Source organism: Lycium ferocissimum, chromosome 6, assembly GCF_029784015.1.
Source record: "Lycium ferocissimum isolate CSIRO_LF1 chromosome 6, AGI_CSIRO_Lferr_CH_V1, whole genome shotgun sequence".
Classification (NCBI taxonomy): domain Eukaryota; kingdom Viridiplantae; phylum Streptophyta; class Magnoliopsida; order Solanales; family Solanaceae; genus Lycium; species Lycium ferocissimum.
The window spans coordinates 10,240,000-10,262,617 of NC_081347.1; the positions used below are offsets into that span (position 1 = coordinate 10,240,000).

Consider the following 22,618-nt stretch of genomic DNA (forward strand, 5'->3'; position numbering starts at 1 on the left):
AACTATAAAACAAAACTGGCAGGCCCAATTGCGGCAATACACCAACAGCAACAAAGAGAAATGGCCCAAATTAATATTCTTTAGGAATAAGGAATATACACACCCAAAACCTCACTCGAACAGTACACACATCGACTCTCTTTCTAGGTATACATAATATACAATCTAATATATGCACTGAAGCATATATGAAATGAATATATTCTATATACCTGGTATATCTTTTCCTCATTTCAAACACCACAAAAGAACAGTGAAGGAAAGAAGAAAGAAGGAAGGAATGCAACTACAAATAAGCCAAAACGAGACATAGCCTACAGAGAAACATCTACATCTGGGTTTTACTATGCAGTAATTAACTGATTCATGACACCCATATGACACGTAAACCATGATTAATATGTTACTGAGATGCAGACTTAATTACATATCTTGACATGACAAAACAAACTATGCATTCTGAACTAATCAGATAGTCAATCAAGGCAAGATTTAAGAACTATACTAAACACATAATGAACTAAGGTAGGATTAGTCACTCAGAAATAGGTAACAGTTTTCAGAAGTTTACATAGCGTAAGTGTGCAATTTTAAGAAAAACGACATGTCATATTTTAAAGGATTTGTTCCCCTTTTATAACTAAAAAAAAAAAAATCTGGCACACTTAAACCAACACAGAGGCATGCTAAACCTTAAACAGACTTATATACATACCATGTAGACGTGTTAGAGGCATGAGACTATTCAGCTGGAAGGGGATAATATTCCACCATACACACAGTCAACTAAGCATATTAGTAACCAACTTACAACTACGCAGGAGCCGAGCAACAGACCAAATTTCATTTAACAGAACTAGGTGACATATCAGACTCTAACACGGGTACTATGGATGAAATAACATGGAACTACCACACTTACAGTCATATCTAACATGTTTGCAGAGTTAACATCCATCCAAGCTTAGCATATAATGATTTAATACAAACCAGGAGTGAACAGCATGAATGCATTGGGTCATGGTCTCTAAGCACGTGGGCTCATGACTAATTAACATATATGCAAAACACACTTAACATGCTTGAACATATTGAGACCAGAATTTTACAAAATAAGTTGGATAGGACACTAAACCAAAGGATAACACCAAAAAATGTAATGTCAATCAGAGATGGGGCTATGGAATCTTTTTCACTCAAACAGATTCATTTAAATCATTATAGGGAAAAACTAGAATCTAAACTGCACACACACTGAAGCTTAATGGCAAATCAAGATCTAGAAGTAGACAGTTGACTACTATATCCAAATATGGCCTAAACAAGCAGGATAAAGGCTAACCACTAAGATATAGTTACTCGTATTTTAACTAACAATATACTTTAAACAAGACTAGGATAGGCATAGTGATGGAAATAAAACAGCAGTATAGGAGATCCTCATGAGCATAGGCAGAGTTATGTCTTATTAATCATGCCATTTTAGTTTTTAAAAAAAATGCAACTTAGTTCAGACAGACCCCAAACAAACTTATATGCATTTCTAACTTTTACTTCTGCTAATGGTGCTATGCAAGCAGTTTTGAGTCATGAAAGCAGTAGACATGTATCACGCTTCAATAAAACAAGGGTCAAACAGGACATTTCAGACCAAATAGGGGCTGTCACAAGGTAGGGATGACAAAGTTAGACATAATTAGACTCAACAACCCCTTACAATGTCGACTACCAGGCGTGAAACCCTTTGCAATCAACAAAATCACACTTCGTGTAGATGATAGATAAGAACCAAACTAACACTCGTTTTACAGAGAAAGCAAGCTCAATAACATCCGATAGGCATTTTAGCTGAGCTAGTAATGCATGCAGTACACGGACTGGACATGAATGAAAACACATATGGATTAAACCTTTTAGACTCATGATTGTTTTGACAACATGGATTCTTAAGGCTAGCAGATGTAGGAACTTAACAAAAATAGCACTTCGAGAAAACATATATTAACTTTTATCGCAGATTTACAATTAGTGTGAACTTGATTAACCCTTCACAAATCATTCATCATGAGCTTATATGAAGATATCAATACCACTAAAACTGAAACTAAGCTAAACTAAATTAAGACATAAACACATAAATACTGTTAACTACTAAACGGGAACTAAACCAACTAAAACACAAACATACACAGATGCTATTGAGCCACTAACTGAAACTAAATCAACTAAGTCGACAAAACATACATGAACACATAAATGCTGTCAAGCTACCTAAACCGCAATTAAAACTAACTAAAAGAAGGATTGTTTACCTCTTTCGAGTGCAGCGAACTGAGGCTTCGGGTCTCGGATCTATAATCGAACGCGACGAACCCAAATATACTTAACTTAACCCAGTTTCAGATGAAAATGGAGCGATTTCTTGACTGATTTTTCTGCCCTCTTTTTTTTTTTTTGTAAAACTATAACTCTATATTTTTTTTTTAAGGATCAGATTTCGCCGTCCCCCCCAAAAAACCTCCTCTCAAAATGAATGCTACTCGCTCCTATTTATAGCTGTAAACTAGGGTTTCGATTTCAAATTTTTGGCTCCAAAACGAAAAATCACGAGCTGTTTGGAGTCAAATTCGATCTCAGTAGGTTGATTTTTTTCCAGAGATTTTAAAAGTATTTTGGTTTCTTGTGTTGACTAAATTAAAGAGGAGAGAGGAGGGGATCTCACAGACCCAGATTCTTGCTTGGAAATGGCAACAACAAGTTCTGCCATGGCTGACAACCATTAGAGCGTAGCTTGAAAAAGAAAGGGATCAGACAAGGACGCTGCTGAAATGAGTCACCCTCTTGCCAATGAACACGTCAAGATCTGAAGGCTTTCGCGAAAATGGAAGGGCAGTCCCCTGCCATTGATGTACAGCGTTGAAGCTTTTGCTTCAAAGAGAAAATGAGATGAAAAAAACGGCTGGATTAGGGGTTTTCTGTTTTCTTTTGTTTTAGGGGAAATGGAAAGGGGCGAACGGGTATGGTATTATTGGGCTGATGCTGGTCCGTTGCTGGGCCTAAAAAAATGGGCTGGCCCTTTTAAAATGGTTTATCATCCTTTAAAAAATCATACATTATTATATGCTTAAGTGAATAAATTATGCAATGCAAAGTATAATTACCAGTAATCACATGGCGGTGAAAACTATACGATATAGTTGCGCGATAAAGTTTGAAAGTAAGTAAATGCTATTGCTTAATTGTGTAAAATAAATGCGATCGTTTTATGCAAGACGACAAATAGAAATGTTAAAAGTTTGACTATCGCGATTATAATATTAGGTGCTTTCAACATAATAAGATAATAATAATAATAATAGTAATAATAATAAAGATAATATTAATAATAATAATAATATTAATAATAATAATAATAATAATAATAATAATGATGATGATAATATTAATAATAATAATAATAGTAATAATAATAATAGAAAGCAAATAATTATGGTAAAGTATGCATAACTATTTGGTAAATAATATTTGGAAAAGAGGCGGACAAAATCGGTGTCAACAAAAGCGATTTCGACCCGACAGGGATGCAAATTGTGTAGCCAATCATTCTCCAAGGTTCCACAAAGAGCTTCCAAACGCGTGCACTCGTGATTGAAATTTAGAGATTGCACAAAATATTGGCCGGAAAACTATTCGGAGAAGAATAGAGTTTTTTTTTTTTTGGATGTCTTGACAAGAGAAATCTCTAATGGTTTATATATGCAGATGACCACTTCTGGATAGCAAAGGAGAAGATCATAAACGCCACTTAATGTTCGGAAAAATAAATAGCCATATAACTTTGAGTAATGGTCGAGAATAAAGACGATTAAAATCAGAAACGCCTCTTAATGTTTAGAAAAATAAATAGCCATATAACTCTGAGTAATGGTCGAGAATAAAGACCATTAACTTTTAATAAAGGTTGTCATAATCAGGGGGTAAAATCGACTCATTTTGTGGCAAGATCAATTCTCATGTGTGCGAGACCACTCCATTTTGCTAACTCTTTACTAACTTAATAATACACAATTCTATTTAAAGAGTCAGAAAGTTCTTCCCACCACCAATGTGGGACAAAATATATTTCACATAAGACAAGAATGAATAAAGGAAAAGAACCCACAAAACTAAAGAGAGGAAAGATAATTTCTTTTATCTTTGTATTACTAATAGGTTTGTTTCCAACAAAACATTGGACCTATAGTTTACAAACTTCCCTTATCCCCTGAACTATTGCTCTTACTTTCCATGTTTCCTTATTGAAACCTTGTTATGAAATTCTTGACTCCTGTACTTAACATTTACAACTCTTATATAGCTCTCTGTCACCTAAGATTTTGGGTGGCAGGATTATTTTATAAGGTTATAGCTCAACTGTTGGTTCAATGGGAACATTTATCTGAAGCTCAGGCTACGTAGGAGGATGCTACTGCCCTGAGAGTTCGTTTCCATTTGCCTTCCTTAGGAACAAGCAATTTTTTTTTATCAGGGAGTACTGATGTGAACTGTGGCAAGGGAATAAGTGTTGTGCTGCGGGAGTGGTACTGCAGGCTAGCGGACCTTGGTCGTTGGCTGGAGTTAGTTGAAGAGTTTTGGATTTAACACTTCAACCTTATATCTCATTAACTTTTATTCTATCAATTACCCATTAGTAATATAAGTTCTATCTTATTATTTCTTTTGCCCAAATCCCTCCCCCGTTTGGATGGTTCTTTCCCGTGGTTCATTAATGTACAACATGTTATAGTATGGTGTTGTACTGTATTAATGAACACAATATTTGTATAGATTGTATCGTTTGTTGTGGTTTAATAACATTTGTATTGTTTGGTTTGATTGTATGGTACTGTATAATCACTTGTAAGTTTACTAACATACCCTTAATCTTAACTAGAAATTAGTTTATATATAGGGAAAAGAGTAAAAAATGCCTCTCTATAGGGAAAAGAGTAAAAAATGCCTCTCTACTTTGGGAAAAGGTTAAAAATATCTTTCATTATAAATTTGGATAAAAAATACCCCTTCCATCATTAAAGTTTTTGAATATACACCTGTCTTAACGAAAATTCCCAAAATAACCCGATTTCATTTTTAAACCCACTCCATTTAAACTCGATCCAACTATATAAAAAACCCATATGCAACCAACTTGTTCCCGAGTCCTACATCTGGAGCCACTAGGCATAGGAGCGGGTAATCCATATGCGTTTTTTATTTAGTTAGATCGGGTTTAAAAATAAAATCGGGTTATGTTGGGGATTTCCGTTAGGGTAAGGGTATATTTGAAAATTTTATTGACAAGAGGGATATTTTTTACTCAAATTTGTAATGGAGGATATTTTTTGTCTTTTTCCTCAAGCAGAGGGACATTTTTGACCCTTTTTTCTTATATATATTAATAAAACTTAGGTAAAGGATTAAATAGGAACTTTAAAAAATAAGTAGGTGGTGAGTGGTGGGGTGAGTAATGTGAGGTGGGTGGTTGTGGGATGAGGGTGTGCGTAGTGGGTGGTAGGGTGTGGGTGAGTGGTTGTGGGATGGGGTTGCGTGGCGGGTGGTACTGTGGGGGTGGGGGTGGGGTGGGTGATGTGAGGTGGGTTGGGGTAGTAGGTGGTACGGTGTGGGTGAGTGGTGGTGAGGGGTAGTGGGTGGTAGGGTGGGGGTGGCAGTCTGGCAGAGGGTAAGTCACGAGGAAAGGGATAATACATGTAAAGAACAAGAGCTTCATTAGTGAGCTATGGAATGAGAATCTGCTAGTTCTTCCTTTTTCGTATCTTAATTTCTTTTGTGCTTTAGTACAATAAGTTACAACTAAAAATAATGTTGTGCTTGTATTATTGGAACAATTTTTTCTTTTTTTTTTGGTTACCATTTCATTGTGTCAGGTGGAAGGGAGAGTGGTTTCCCCTCCTTGTTAGCTCGTGGGAGAAAAAAATGGAAAGAAAAAGTTTGCACGCTTTTCTTTCAACAACTAATGGTCTCATGATCATACATATTGACCATTTATTCCAACAGTGTATCTTTTCTTTATTTCTCGCATTTATACTTGTTTTTCTTTTTTGTCTAGAATGTTGGATCTGACCTAAAAGAGATAGAGTTGCGGCCAAGCTTGTTACATGAGCAATTATTTGTATTTATAACAAAGGATTGTACATCTTGTGCTGTAGTATTCTGAAACTATAAATATGCTAAGAAATTTTATATTCTACAAGATGTCCCGGACCAGGGAGCAGAAGGCTTGATGTGGAATTTTGAACAATGGTGTAAAAGTCATACTTCTGCTTTGCCAAAAAGATTGAGAATTGTCTCGTGTGACGATAACTAAGCTCACTTGTTCTTCTTCCCACCAGCAAGAATGCGTTGAATCTGAAGCCCCCTGCTGAAGGCCTGGTTGAAGAGCAGCCTTGTCTGGAACTCAGAGACAAATGGGAACCAAGCAAGAACAGCAACGGGTGCAAAGATCACGAGCCCCATCAAGTAATCGTATCCTCTAGCTAGAGCCTTCACAGATCCCCACATTCCTATGCCCTTCACTACTGGCCTACATGCCTGTGCTATCTGCAGGGCAGATGAAAAATGTTTCAGAATATATGTACACGCACTTATCTTAGTGTGCTATGTCAAACGCAGGTAAGTGTGTTTTTGTCAGATGCAATGAATCTGTCAAAATTGAAAAGAACGGCTCACTGATGTAGCCTCAATCTCACAGACAATTAGTAGCAAAATTGCAAACACTGAAACCTTTCTACGGATAAAATTGAAGATATGAAATAGTTACCGAAAGAAGAGCCCATCCAGTTGGCAAGAAGGCCAATAAGCTGGCAAAAATATCTCCAACAGTAAGACTTAAGAATTTGAACAGCATCACAAGGGTGACTATGAAGCCAATGAAAAGGAACAACTTCAGAAGCCTGAACATCAGCTGGAAATCAGCACTGAACTTCTTCCTGCCCAGGGACACAATCTGCCAGATAGAAAGTATGGTTTCAGAACTATGTATGGAAAGACAACCTTCTGTGAGGAGAGCTTAAATTAATCTTTTTCTAAAGTATGGTTTCAAGATGCAAGAGAGGTTCCAATACTGACCTTCAAAACGACCATGACGAACACAATGACCAACCAGGACAAACCATAAACCTGTGATCATCAAAACGAGGATTAGCATGTAAGTGGGATGACAATTACACTGCCATATATTGTATTGAAGCTGAAAATTCAAGATGTACTTACCATGATACTTTTATCACTATTGGACACATTTAGCTGATAAACAATTCCATACTGGAAAATTAAGAAGCGCATAGAAAGCAGAATTTCACAGAAGCGGCCAATTAGGCCAGAAAACTGCAGATGCTCTTGCTCTTCATCCCACCAAGACTCCCAACTCTTGGTTGCCGGAACACCAATGCCTCCATGGTTGCTTATCCACTTGGCCCAATCCTCCCAATCATCAACTATCTTTTGCCATTCAAATCCTGATGGATTAAAGAGGAAGGGAGCAAACAGCCATGAAACCACCATGAACCACATTGAGCCACTGAGAAGCAAGAAAGCTATAGAATCAGTAACAGCCACGCCAAAAATTTCATAAGCTATGAGCAAAATCATAATTTCCAGAGCTTTGGTGAAATGGCTCCTCGAGTACATCCTGTAGTTCTCAGCAAACTTCTCATGTCTGACGACAAAACCACGCCCAGTTGCTCTATATTTTGCGCCACCATGTAAAATTGTGCGGCCAAAGTAGTGGAGTTTTGTTCCAAGAGAGAAAGTGAAGAAAACAGCAGCCAACTGCAGGTTCATGATGATGATGTCACCTGCAGCAGTCCTGAAGCCTCTTTCCAGTCCAATCTCCATAACCATGGGCAGGGCCATCAATAAACCAAGTTGAACGACAGACTGTGAGGCCATTGCGGCTTTGAGAGCATCGTCACCCTTTGATCTTGCAACTTTGACAATGGACTGTTCCAGTCCACTCAGTGCGAGGTAGAGTTTACCATATAAAAATGCATAAACTGTGAGGACTACCAGCTGCAAGGAATAAAAAGTGATATCATAGGTATATCTCTTCTTTTATGACATTTCACGGAAGCAAAGTGATTGACGCACACGCTTCGAAATTGAAGTAATTGCAATATATTATATTTTTGAAGTAATGTAGTCCATTACACCTGAGGTTAAACTTTATATATTAATGACACCAAATGTTAAATAGGACTTACCATTGAGCTGATATAAAATCCAGTAGTTGTGAAATAACAGGACAGCATGCGGAAAAAATCAAAGCGATGTCCTAATCTGTACAGATCTCGGCTAAGAGTCTGCTCTCCATTACCACATGCCACTTTTGCCTCAAAGAGAGAGATTTGGTTAAGACCAACATCTCTCCCCTTTCCAACTTGAATGTATTCATGGTGAGTAATATTTCCACGTCGCAACGTTGAATTGAAACCTATACAGCCAAACGTTATGAAACAATAAGGTGATCTGTCAATGCATAACAACAACAACATACCCAGTGTAATCCCACAAGGATCTGTCAATGCATCAATAGACGTATTTCTAAAAGTTACCTGCAAATATGTCCTCACTGAGATTGATACCCCTTGAAGCTTTGCTAATTCCACCGCGAGTGATGTGGAAAATTCTGTCGAATACATCTGGATGTCCATAATGGAAGCGGACCCTAAAATCATCGAAGTATAATAGAAAATAAATCTCAGGGTCTATTCAGAAATCAGAATATAGCATAAATGTAAATCATTTAGATGTACCAGGTGAACTCTTAACTGCAAGAAAACCACTGAAAGAAAGTCCCCACTTCTCCTGATTTAGTTTCTAATAGAAGAATACTAGTTTTCTACTCCCCATTTCCATCTTGGAGAAAGAGAAAAAGTTACTTACCTATATTTGGTTCTTAGAAGGTTAGAGGGTAAGGGGGAAGTTGTGAGAAACTAACTGGCTTATTTGCCCTTTTGATTTGATATTGGTGATTACTTCCAGTTGTTTGTTATAATTAGGACGGAAATAAAACAGATAAAAGCGCTCTTCCTGTCCAGTTTTGGATGGATTGAGAAAGCTGACCGGGAACATTCTCCAATTTGTCCATTTTTACTTGACCTTATTTACTTCTTTACCAAATAAGGGAAATGATATGTACCGCTCCACTTTTACTTCTACTCCTCCATCCCCCCTCTTTTCACCCAACCGCATAGATGAATAATGCAGGAAAAATAAAATAAAAACTCTTGAATAGCGTTACAAAGGTTTTTCCAAAAAATGATGCATTGATATGGAAATACAGGACTGTCATTCAGTAGTTTTATGCATTAAGGAACAGAAGAACATACTTCAAGGGCCTTGCAAGAACTCTCTGACCAATGGTGACAAAACTTGTCTCTTGATTAGACATAAACCAAGCCAAAGAAGAAACACTGCAATTTGGAAGATGTGAGGCATTATTAGATATGTCAAAAACCTAATGAAACTAAAAAGGGTCTAGAAGAAATTATTATGCAACCTTCCAGTGAAGATATGCTCGCGAACACCCAAAATTGTAGGTGGTCGCACTCCATGATCTTCATTAAACTCCTCAAGAAGGTTACGCATTTTTAAGGCTTCCTCCAAGTAATTGTCCTGCAAGAGAAAGCATTAAGTTATTATTTTCTGACTACTTATCTTTATCTATTTCAACTCAGTCTCACTTCACCTGATTCATGTCAATGGTCTGAAGAGCTTCCCCACGAGAGAAAATGATTGCATGATTCTGATTTTCAGGTTTTCCTTCTCCTACCTTTGCTGCACCAGGCAACTTTATACGGTATATTTCCTTCAAACAGAGGTCATAGAAGGAATCAGGACTTGTAGCACAAAGAATCAATCACAGGCAATATTTAAGATACAAGAACACTGATAACCTGATCAAGATTATCAACTGCTTTCACCAACACTGAATAATACACTTTCTGAGTTTTTCCACCTTCCCGTTCTTCGACTTCATCAATATATGCTACACGGAGAGAGGGGTTGCTGCACAGGTAAAGGAGAAAGAAATTTTCAACAGTATTCTAAGAATATTAAAGTATAGGAGAATACAAATTCTTTTAGTTTTTCCTTGTTTATTTGGAAAAATAGAAACTTACTTGACCATCAAGTTCAGAATGTCAGTTGCATGCCGATCTCCACTTCGCTTTTGAATTCCATAATTCTGGCAGGTGGCGACATAAGTGAATTTCATGTCAGCCACAGCTTCTAATTGAGCATACAATGATCTTTGGCTTTTCTTATCCTCCTCGGATGGTACTGTAACAGCTTTGTATCCTTCGAGAATCTCTGCAAAAAAATAGTCAAATGTAGTGTTCTACCAGAAAGGAAAGCACTTGGTACCCTATTTTAAGCACCTTAGGCGACATATTGGTAAAACAGACTAAGCAGCAAAAAAATGTCGGTTGTTTAACAGTGTACGTGTTCTCTTCATGTTGCATAATATAACTCGCTATAATCTCTTAAACATAACATAAGTAGAAACAGTTCTTTTCCATTCATTCATTGATAGCTCCCGTTACCATGCAACAGAACCAACCACCATAATAAATTCTGGTATGATAAACTACATGATACTTGACATGTAAAACTAGTACAGAACTGGGAAACTTTTAGTGTTTGCATGAAAAGTATATAGAGTTTTTACACCTAAAAGGAACCTTAAATCCATAAGAACTCAAAAGCTCTCAGACCACAGATGTATCAGAAGGCAAATACATGTACATATCACTTATGTGGATCCTGTTGTTGATTCAGATGGCTACTTGTAGACCATAGCTTGCCTGAATAAACTTCAGCTGCCAATTATGTCAAGCACATATCATATGCAAGGGAAAAAACTTAGAGCAGATAGCAATTATTTCTTAATAAAGAATATTCAGCAGATGTAGCTCATTATTTCTTTTATTACAAGAACTGTCAAGGTTCTTAGCCCAAAGATAAAATCTCTTCACAGGAAAATGGCTTTAAAAATATTATGGTTTACCTCCTTCAGAAGCCATGTCAAGAAACGCTTGAAGCTTCAAGGCCCTCCTGTAGTACATCATTCCTCTTACTGAAAAGAATAAACAATAACAATAAACAATCGATAGGAAACTGTTAAGTTCAAAAGAATATGACAAGAAAAAGTATTTTAAGGTGCCTGTTCTGCAGAGAGTCTGTCCCCTTAATGAGGCCCAATGACGGAGCTGCAAGATGTTTTCTTCATTTTCCCAGACCTCTGATTCCTTTTTACACCCAAGACGTTCCATGAAGTTATTCCATTCATCTAGAAGGAAATAAAGTGGTGTCAAATAGACAAGAAAATACACCAATAAAATAGGAAGAGGAACATCATACTGAAAGGAAGTTCATTTTCAAGTAGTTGATAATAGAATGAAACCTGGATAAATCTTTTGGAGGTAGTAAATGATTGATACACCGTCTTCATTTTCCATCTCAAGATCACCTTTTGAGTAGACAGTTTCCTCACTGTAGTATGGGGTCATGACACTGCATATGAAGAAATATAATTGCAAAACTGAAGTGTGGATGATAGTACAATGGATCGATCTGCAGCTATTTACATACTAATAGTGTGTTTTCATGACTATAATAATGCAACATTACTAATTAACTTCATATAATTTGATTATTGCCTGACTAGAAATCTAAATATTTACTGCATGCCATAGGAAAGTCAAATTTTCAAAGGAGAAAGCTCAAACTCATCAGATAATTTATCCATAAACTTGACGATGTACGCCAAAGTGGATTATGAGCAGCACCTGAATGAAAGCATTTTGCGCACTCGAGGTGCACGTGGCATTTCCATGAACAATGAATTTGTGAAAAAGTGAACCCTTCGACGTGCTTCAAGGTTTGTGGGAACTTCAACTGCTGATTCTCTTACAGTTAAGAGAAGATACAGACGCCGAATCTGAGAAAAAATCAATATGATGTTTCTTTTTCTGTTTATCCATTAATTGAAGACAAATCATATGATCATACACATATCAAATGACCTGTTCTTCCCACTGTGCTGTTACTGGAGGAGGGAATGCAATAGCTGTTCTTGAGTCAGTATTAGCAAACAGTTGTTTCCCAGAATCCCTTCCATTATGACCAAGTTCTACTAGTTCCCTGAAACAATTATACAAGACCAGTACAAAAAATCAAATTGAATATCTTATATAACAGCAATTCTAAGCATTTATATTATCTAAAAAACTCATCCTAAAATGGCGCAGAATTCACTAACCCGATTTCATTCACCATCATGTCACGGGTCACTATTTCTAACATATCCTGCAGTGCTATGACAACGCTGTTCCTTTTAGATGGATCACCATCTCTCTGCAACAAGAAAGAAAGTGAAATATCCAGCATATGAAGTTTCACTGCTACAGACACCAGTCAGTGTATCACTTACCAGTATCTCAAGTAGGTCTACAAATTTCTTACAAAGGTTTTGCAAAGGTCCTGTTCTGAAATTCGCAAGGAACGTGTTCTTTGAAATGCTGTTTTCAACTTCTTTTATAATGATTCCTATGATCCTAGACACACAAATTAGACAGGATTAAGAATATATGCTAGTAATGAAGAAGTATTAAGATGTCATTTGATGCAGAAATAGGAAGGACCACATTAAACAGTTGAAATGATGCATGAAGGTCACAAACTACATGTAGATATGTTGCATCACCACATTATACAAGGTCACAGATATGTGCTTCCACAGAGGTACCAAAATAATGGTTCGACAGAAAGATTAAATGGGAGAGCAGGTAGGAGAGAAGTAAAGATTAGAGAGAATGCAACTTATTTTTCAAAAGACAAACAACACAGGTTAAACCAGACAGTTTACTGCATAAAAAGAGAATTAAAAAAACGACAAGAACTAGAACTCTGATTACCCAATTCAAGGACTTAAAAGAAGCGAAAAATGTATAAAAAAGATCATTCTTATGAAACAAAAGCACCAGTGAGCTAAACCTAAGGTGATTCAACAAACAATATCACTGTACCGGAAAGCCAAGCATTACGGCATACTACAGCTGGAGAAAGCGTTTTCTGGCTAAATGAACAAAAGAAGGGGGTAGCAGAGAGCAAAGAAACAAGTTCCAAATGATCCTGATGTATATTCAAGAATATATTTGAATTCAGATGCATGTGTTCATGAAGTTGAATGATGACGAAACTACAATAATGATTCTTAGATCTATGAATCAGCTGAGTAAGCAACCTTTTCTCAGTTTCTCCGACAACCAGGGCATTAAGAACAAGTTTAAAAGATTCATAACATTCAATGACGGCACACTTCATATATTCATCCGCACATATGCGCTTCCATAGGTCAGCATCTCTGGAACGAAATTGTAAAGCCATGTCCAATGCAATTGGAATCTGCAAATGGAAGACAGTCAATCAGTGCAGAAGAAATTAAAACAGAAGTGCATCAGCTGACAGTCTTTACCTTGCTAGCAAGCAAAAAGGGTGGCCATTGAATCACTTTTAGACTGGGGTCTGAGGAATAAGGAACAAGTAATAGGTCCATCTCCCTGAAATAATGTGCAGACAGTTCAATTCTCAATGTACGAAGAACCAACTAGAAAACAAAAAAGATGAGTTAAGGGACTTTTCCTATCACTTATAAGATCCTCTTCGCGAAAACTGCATATAAATTCATTCCATAACTGAGCGAATTTTGCAGCTTCACTTCTCTTGCTTGGTGAAACCTAGACATCCAAAAAGAATATATTTTATAAGATTTTTCACTTTTCCAAGTCTTTGGCAATCTATTTATCTTTATGGATCTGAAGAATAAAAAGCATATATACGATGGAAAATGTGAGTTGCAAAAGAAACCTCATTAAAACTCTTGGAGAGGGAAAATCTCTTTTTCTCAGTTTTGTCGTTAGGCACCAAGTAAGTGTTGAATGCACCAGGCAGAGATTGAAATCTTGACCTCAACATGCCTAAAGTTCTAATCTGTGTGAAAGAAAGCAACAAAAAGAGCAGCACCATACGTTAATAGATTTAATAAGCTCAAACAAATTAAAAATGATAATTTAATAAGATGAAAGCATAGTTTTTCAGGAAAGCATATTTCAATTGCTTCCTAACCTAAAATATCTCAACCAACCCTGATCTTTGATGCAGCAGATTTCACTAGTAACAATTGAGTGACGGAACATAGTTATGCTACCATAAAAGGAACTACTACTTATAAAATAGTTATACATGGATAATTAGTTGCAACTATAATTGTAGTAATGCAGTTCACTGACTTCCTAACCAGCCTTTATCACTGTCCACAAACATTTAAGTTTGGCCTAATTCTCTTTTCTGTAAACAAAAGAAGACACACTTCAGATATGCTTCTGCAATCTACTGATGATCACTGCTCCTAATACTCTATAACAACCTTCTTAAATTGGAATTATTTCCGAACAAAAAGAAGCACATTGAAGAAATAGGTTAACAAACAATACAAAGGTTAACCCACTTTCAATTATGCTCATTTCTGTCTCCACTAACCTGATGTAAGGAACACCACTACTATGTAGTGCTTTACCCCAGACACCATAATGAGCAGCAATAATCAAGTTATCTCTAAACTAATAGATCTTATTTCAGTAAGATAAGATCTATTATCAAGTGACAAGACATTAACCATATAAAAAATTGACAGAAAAATAAATGTTAATCAAGATGCATTCTGAAAGTCATTACCTCACCCAGACGATCAAAGGCTCCTATAACACCACCACACAAAGTTGAGAAAATAGCATACCATATTTGAGCGTCCATAAAGTAAACCTGTATAAATTTGGAGTAAACTATTTACTAGTAAAAGATAACCATGAAACATGTAAAATGAAACAAAGACAAGGCATACCATGACAACTGGTGCCCACAGGGCAACCACAGCCCCCCAGTTGCTCCTAGCTGCACAGATAGGATATATTCATAAGCATCAATTTGGAGATAGAGAATCTGAAAAAAGTGAGTGAAATTTGGAATATATACCATCAGGGAAGAACTCATGCCAAGCATACTGAACGCGAGTGATGTCCATTATCATTTTCGTGGGTTTTATAAGAGGTTTTATCTGAAGACACATATGTACCATGATTAGAAGATAAACACAACTACCACGTCCCATTCCAAAGAAGAGCAACGGAATAGACATCCAATTACCTGAATAAAGTAGCTGAACGCAAATTTTGCACAAAGAAGTAGCACCCAGAAGAGAGTATACCTGATACAAGAAGTGAAGCAACCGATAGAGCAAATGTCGAACATAATTAAGAGAAAGTTGGAAGTAAAAGACTTGTTAACATACTTTATTAGCGCAAATTGACTTTCATGCATTCCCCTCCCAACATATATTCTTGGCTGCAGAAAAACAAGCAGGCAGGCAGTTAAATAATGCTCGCTTTAGAAAATAAAATATTGACATATAACTCGTATGAGTGGACAAAATATATGAGCTGTTATGCCTTATGGAAATAGATAACTGGATGAACTCTATCCTATTTTTGCAAATGCTAAACCATATGATCAGAGTACAAAGAAATTCAAACAAGCAAAGTTCATCTAAATTCGAAACATATAAAGTTTCTCATAGATTCATTCAAGTTGCGCCCTTGATATCTAAACTGCTCTACCTCTTTTCCCAGGATTTATGTTCTTTCAGCCATCGTTTTTGAGAAGCGTGGGATCCGTCAGTATAAATCTTAAAATCCTTTTGAAATACTATGTATTATTTCATATATAGAAGATCTTCACAATTCATAGGGACTCAAAACCAAAAAATCTGATGTATTATTGGTGGTTAACCAAAGGAAAACACAATAAAGTCCAGATGTGGTGAAAGAAGAAACAGAAGATAGAATAAGAATAAAGAATTTGCTTTCAGCTCAAGAAATTGATTAACTGCAGATAGCACGTAAGCCTTCTTGAATGACATCAGGAAAATAAAATGTTCATGAGAAATTAAACAAATGCATTTTCGCTGGTCAGAAGGTGTTTTGTTGTTACCTGTGACCACCACAGAAGAAACCTTACAACAAGCCAATCCGAGTTCTCAATCCATCGACGGAGCATTGGGAAAATAAACAAAGCTGCAGTAAGTAAATTGGGTAGTAGGTATACAGCCACGGCCATTAGATACAAAGGAGGAATGCCCTTCATCTTGTCTAGAAATGTCAGCGAATTCCGAATCTTCGTAAATAGATCTGAATTGCTTTCTTGGACATAAAATAGTGGGAGTATGATAGACCATGCAAGGCTGACAATTATCTTCAGAACGTTCCTCAGAACATCTGTGAACTTCCATCTATGATAGCCCGGAAAGTTCAGAATAAGGTCCAGGATACCTAATGCAAAAACAAGGCATGGTTATTTTCCTACTAAACTGCTACTAATAACATGTAATATAGAAATAATAAGAGTAGAAAATCTTACGAGACATTAGTGCAATTTCAAAGAAATTCATAGATTTACGTACTTTGGAGAAAGCGTAGTAACGCTGCTGTTATGAAAATACTGGACAGGTTGTACAAAGAATCCTTCTTAAATATATCCAACACAGGAATATCACTCCATGCAAATATGACCATGGCCTGCAAGAGTCCATTCCGAGAATGGCCCAAAACGAAACAAGTAAGCTATAAGGAACAGAGAAACAATATTTAGTAAAATTGACAGTTTGAATTTTCCACCTGCAAAGCCAGGAGAAAAAAGGTCCAAAGACGGTCATAGCTTCGGAAGATATGCCAAAATGACCGGGTCTCAACGAAGTAGGATTTTCCCATTTTTCCGGGCTTTCTATTAGCAACTCCTTTTCCCTGTAATAGCATTCATTAGGTAAATAACTCTTTTGCTGATAGAAGCAGAAACTTTTGATGAAAGTACAAGTCATACTTGGGTGGTATCGCGTGTTGATTTGAAGAACTCTCCATCATCACGCATTGGCCAACCTAAAGAAAAGCAATCTTGCGACCTGAACAGCGTATATCAAATCCAATGATTACATATGAAACCATTTGTCATTTTGTTATTTCTATTGTCACAGTAGTGAAGTTATTGTTCTAATTAAACAAGTACCAGAAAAACTCATTCAGATCATCATAATTGCACCAATTTGAGTACGGTGCTTTTCCATTTTTGCTTTTTTTGGCTTCCTGGAAGGGAAAATCATCGTTACAACATCTGTAAAAAGGAAACTTGAAGTGGAAGCAAATGCAGATATACGAGACATATTACCTTATCAATCACACGATAAATGGGAGTAATGACCTTTCGCAGGAAAGATTCATCATCCCCACCATAAGAAGGCTTGATATTTTCTCCAGTGACAATGCTGACATTTCCTGCTAAGAGGCCATGGAGTTCATATGCCATCTGAATTCACAAAGTAGAAGTTATTTTCGCATTTAAGGAAGGATTCAACTGCAAATGTGTGTTGCTGTAGGTGTAAAATTTTTACATCTATAGACAAGAAGTGGTGGTATAAAAGAAGATTAATGAACCACTCACATTATGGAAGATGTAACATAGACACTCTGGCATAAAGCGAACATTAGCTGCTTCACCCCAGATTAGAAGGTAAAGGCCCATGTAAAGTATCTTTCTCTGTTGCGCTTCTTGTTGGTTTTGAGGGAGCCTAAATGCAGTAAGTTTGTTTCATGAAAATGGTACTCAATATTTATGGTTTTTACATTTCTAAAAGCCTTAAAGAGCAAAAGCATATGACAGAATGTCCACTTGAAAGAAAGTATATGTACTGCCAATATCTTACCGTAAACTGTGTTTTTTCCCCAAGTATTTACACCATGTTTTGTAGTTTTTGAACAACTTGTTCATTAGAGCATCCACAGCTCGATCGTCAAGCTACATGGGAAACAATAGTTTATAAGAACAGATTTTGATTTTGTTACTTCTTGTATAGGTTGGCTTTCTTGCTATTAATAAATCCAGACAAATAAAAAAAATGCATTTACTCTAGAGTCTAGACTAATCAATTCAGAAGGAGACTGATAAGAAAATTAAGTAATATAAAGCATTTATATCCAAGGTAAAATGAATAAGAAATCTTAGGAGCATCGGATATATTAGATATTGAACATAATGATAAAAAGATATATCATAAGTTAGCTAGATGTGATACATGCCTTATTAAGTGGCTCAGCCTTGGGGATTAGCCTTATATGAATATTCGCAAGGAGCAAACTCAAATTCTCCCGCTGGTTTCTTACGTTATCCCTCTGCAGACAGCACACATAGGTTAACAATTTCTCATTCTGAACAAAGACCTGAGTAGAGTCTCAAGCAATTATAATCTCATTCTTTGAATTAGAAACTGTTACCTGAAACCCAAACATGGCCCTTAGCCAATCTAGAACATCCAGTTCTCCTGTTTTCTGCCTCTGTTGTTCAAATGAAGCTGGCCAATTCAAACCACGTGTATTCGAGAGAGCAGAAACGGCTGCTTTAACCTGGTGAGTAGTTTTTTAAAGGGAAAGCTAAGAGATCTTGACATACTATGTCAAACTACATGTGCCTATATTTCCTCTACGTATGTGTTTATGTAGTACCTCTTCAAGTTGCATAATGGACTGGGATGCTCCAGCAGAATCCAGGGGGAGAATATTATAGGGGGCATATATTTCCTTTTTGGCCTGAACATCATTCGCTGCGGCAATGATCTGTTCAAAAATTCATGTCAGTCAATTCTTGCATAGAATCCTCCAGTGAATGCCAGAAAAGTTGAGAACTTTTAAGTGGAACATTCGTAATTGTGCACCTAAGTTTTAATATTAGTAACTGACCTCAGGAGCAACTTCATCAACTTTTTCAGACTTGTTAACAGCACAAAGAACTTCAAAAAGCACTCCAGCAGTCTGATATGCTTTACCGAGCTGAGCTCTGTTTTCAAAAGATTAAAGAAACTTTGCAAAAATTAGTACCAAGACACAGTAACACACTTATAAAGAGCATATTTATGAAACCAAGAGAGTTACAGTTACCTGTCTGCTTGTTCTCCCTTGTTAAGAGACACGACATACTGCTCATAGTATTGCTTGTAAAAGCTCTCAATTTCTCGTGCATCAGTCTTTTTCACCCGAGAAGCAAGACTCGATGCATTGTCCTGAATGAAAGCAATTCCTTCAGCTAAACCCTTATACTAAACGATTGGGAACTCTGAGGACCTAAACAATTGACTCAACAGTGCTCTACCGGTAATTAATCGTTATAAACCCCTAAAACACCAGGGAAATTCTGGAAATATAATACTACAATGTTTTGACTATCAAATTATGCACAGTTTCAAGCATTTTGTAGATGGCTTTTTGCATGCACCCGCCTTTACATTCTGAAAAAGTCATCTCTCTATCTTTAAGTGACAGATTCCATTGAAAACTAGCTGCCCTAAATAAATTATTCCCCTATCAAACTGAGCAACTTATTAAATAACTGAACCGAACCGGTTTAATGTCTCCTAATAACCCAATCTCCAACAGCTTGATTTTTTTCCCTTAAGTTCAATTAATTCTAATTTAAAAACAATAAAGAGGAAAATAAAAATAAATAAATAAATCAAATCATACGTACACGCTCTAAACGTTGGAAGAGATTGGTTTTGAATTGTCGAACACCACGTCCACCTGAGGTAGGGTCCAATCTATGCGCCTTCTCAAACGCATAGAACCGACCTATAACAACGAAACCAAACACAAAAAATAGGGGAAATGAGAAATTGCTTATTAGCTAGGGTCATAGATATTTATCACATTTTGATTCAAAATAATTTTATGTTACAAAATTGAGAGAAATTTCACTTCCACTCCCAAAATTTCAAAAAAAAAATTTCAAATAAAATGCATGTGCAAACATAAATTCAAATTCCAAAAAAGAACTCAAATTTTTAACTTCAAAATCTATGGAAATACAAGAGTTTAGATTAATGTATATATAGAGTTTAGGAGAAGACATACATAGATAGGCGACGCGAGGGCGTTCATTTTGGATTTCTCTAGCGACACGAAGGATAGGTGCAATGGACTGGAGAGAAGAGGGAACAACCTCATTGTCAAACACCTCCATAGAGAAGGTAGTAGTGGCGGCACTACGTGAAGGCCGTCGAGTTAGTGACGACGGCCCTACGCCACCACCGACCGGTGTTTGGGGTTCCATTCCCTCCACCGGTCTCGCCGGATTCGTCATCGTAAGTTTTGTCCTCTCCTAATCAGTGTTGTCGAGTAGCTTAGCTAACTGAATGTAGCTTTGGCTTCGACACCACCGCTCTCTCTTCCAGCTCCTCCAGCTCCTTCTCGTTTCTCCCTCTCTTCCCCTTCAATTTCTGTTTCAAAATAACTTGTATCAGACATCCATTGTCATCATCAGAATATACATTGATCACTCATATAGCTATCAATAATCACGATCAGAAACGTAAATAACTGATGAAAATCCACATATACGCATAATCATCATACATTCACTCATATAGCCATCAATTTCTGTTCAAATTATAACATCCATTATTATCATCAGAATATTATACATTCTCTCATAAAGCCATGATCAAACATGTAAAAAAAATTGATTCACGAAAGTTAACCATTGTAAATCGACATATATAGACACATAATCATCATATATTCATAATCATGCATTTACAGACAGATATATACAATATCATCATCAGAATATACATTCATCACGTAAAAAACTTATTCACAAAAGTTAAACCAGGTAAATCCACGTAGACACATAATCATCATACATAATCATGCTGCCAGTACTACATTCATCATTAAACACATAAACAACATTCACGATCCATTCCAATTTCTTCCGTTCAATTTCTGTTCAAAATAAGTTGTATGATAAATCCATTATCATCATCAGAATATACATTCACTCATATAGACATTAATATTCATGATCAAACAAGTAAAAAATTAACTGATTCAAAAAAGTTAAACCTTGCAAATCCACATACACATACACTGTACACATAATCATCATACATTCACTCATATTCACGTTCAATTTCTGTTCAAATTAAATATCTCGTATGATACATCCATAATCATCATCAGGATATACATTCACTCATGTAGCCATCAATTTTTTTTAACGATCAAACACGTAAAAAACTGATTTACAGAATTTAAACCATGAAAATCCACATACACACATAATCATCATACATTCACTCATATATAGCCATCAATATTCACGTAAAAACTGATGCACAAAAGTTAAACCATGTAAATCCACAGACACATAATCATCATACATTCATAATCATGATGCCACTACATACATTCATCATCATTTAAACACATAAACACATGTTATACATTCAAAATCAGGATCAGATATGTAGATTCAGGTATTCACTAATCTTAACCGGCTGATATTTACAGTACTTATAAAACATGTATAATGAAGATCTTATATGTTTAATGCTTCATCTATATTCATGATAATCAAACATACGCATAAACTTTCTCCTAAATCCATTTTCATGATTCTGACACATAAAGAGACTCGTTTCTGGAATAAACGTACATATACATTCATATATATATATATGCATGCATAAACACACAAATATATACAAACATACATTCATAAATCATACACTATCATGTACTATGTATACACACAAAAACGGATCAACTAATTCATACAAAATCCGAAAGTACTCTCGATAGAAATTTACAATTGAACCAGCTATATTGTGTGTACGTTAATTCTACAGCTATATATGTTCACGATAATTAACCTTCTCATAAATCCATAATCATGATCAGACAACGCATAAACAGGCTCATTTCCGAAACTTAACATACATATACATGCATGCATAAACACACACACACACACACACATATATATGAGCATACATTCATACATTATCATGTAAATACTATATACAGAAAAACGGATCCATTAATTAATAGAAACTTACGGTTGAAGCTTGACAATGAAGAATAGAAGCGAAGCCTCTGCCTGAAAATCACCACGCACGAAGGAGAGCAAAAAAACAAACTGAATCAATTAAACTACAAAGACAAATGAAATTTAGTTTTAGCTTAAATTTGAGCTTTAATATAACACGTTGATATGAAATTTCTAGAGAGAGAGATGGTAAATTGAGCGGTGAAATTATTACGTATTAATGTAAAGTAAAAAACGTACCAAGCGGAGGCCAAAAAAGAAAAGAGAGAGAGAAGTGTCCGGATAGTGGGAGAGGAGGGAATGGAGGGAAGGTTTTAAAACCAAAGGAGAAAGTGAGATTCAGTTCACTCAACAGACACGTGGACGGTCCACCGTTATTTCCGCTGATTCTGTTACAGCTCTTAAACTGATGGTGAGTAATATTTTCAGCCAACTATATATCAACACCAAGTTGTATTAAAACTTTAATTTTCAGTTTTTTGTGGGTAATAATACATAAAAGTCCTCTCGATTTATGACTTAAATTATTACATGTGACTTTTAACTTCAAATAACTGATTAGCATATGGTCGTATAT

The 22,618-nt window shown here is 36.1% G+C and overlaps 1 protein-coding gene across 1 annotated transcript; it reads right to left on the reverse strand.

Moving 5' to 3' along the window:
* Positions 1–5,996: 5,996 nt before the first annotated feature.
* Positions 5,997–22,329, reverse strand: LOC132059290 (callose synthase 5). Its single transcript, XM_059451868.1, has 44 exons — positions 22,282–22,329; positions 22,052–22,092; positions 20,064–20,428; positions 19,681–19,781; positions 19,095–19,216; positions 18,897–18,993; positions 18,663–18,773; positions 18,435–18,563; positions 18,240–18,332; positions 17,867–17,958; positions 17,605–17,731; positions 17,332–17,469; positions 17,173–17,249; positions 16,990–17,068; positions 16,788–16,913; positions 16,574–16,688; positions 16,105–16,442; positions 15,407–15,459; positions 15,262–15,322; positions 15,091–15,172; positions 14,960–15,009; positions 14,794–14,880; positions 13,927–14,049; positions 13,701–13,796; positions 13,535–13,618; positions 13,304–13,464; positions 12,491–12,614; positions 12,320–12,414; positions 12,084–12,201; positions 11,847–11,998; positions 11,462–11,571; positions 11,222–11,347; positions 11,066–11,134; positions 10,179–10,368; positions 9,954–10,065; positions 9,746–9,865; positions 9,557–9,672; positions 9,387–9,470; positions 8,610–8,722; positions 8,259–8,488; positions 7,270–8,067; positions 7,126–7,176; positions 6,818–7,003; positions 5,997–6,597 (listed from the first exon to the last, which is right to left on the reverse strand). The coding sequence occupies exons 3-44, from the start codon at positions 20,290–20,292 to the stop codon at positions 6,367–6,369; spliced, it is 5,796 nt and encodes a 1,931-aa protein (XP_059307851.1). The 5' UTR covers positions 20,293–20,428; positions 22,052–22,092; positions 22,282–22,329; the 3' UTR covers positions 5,997–6,366.
* Positions 22,330–22,618: the final 289 nt, after the last annotated feature.

Excerpts from the sequence above, each read along its gene's own strand:
- LOC132059290 (XM_059451868.1), bottom strand. The coding sequence starts at position 20,292 with ATGACGAATCCGGCGAGACCGGTGGAGGGAATGGAACCCCAAACACCG. Across the intron at positions 7,004-7,125 it reads TCGTCATGGTCGTTTTGAAG|ATTGTGTCCCTGGGCAGGAA; the intron begins GTCAGTATTGGA and ends TCTATCTGGCAG. Across the intron at positions 6,598-6,817 it reads CTGGATGGGCTCTTCTTTCG|ATAGCACAGGCATGTAGGCC; the intron begins GTAACTATTTCA and ends TCTGCCCTGCAG.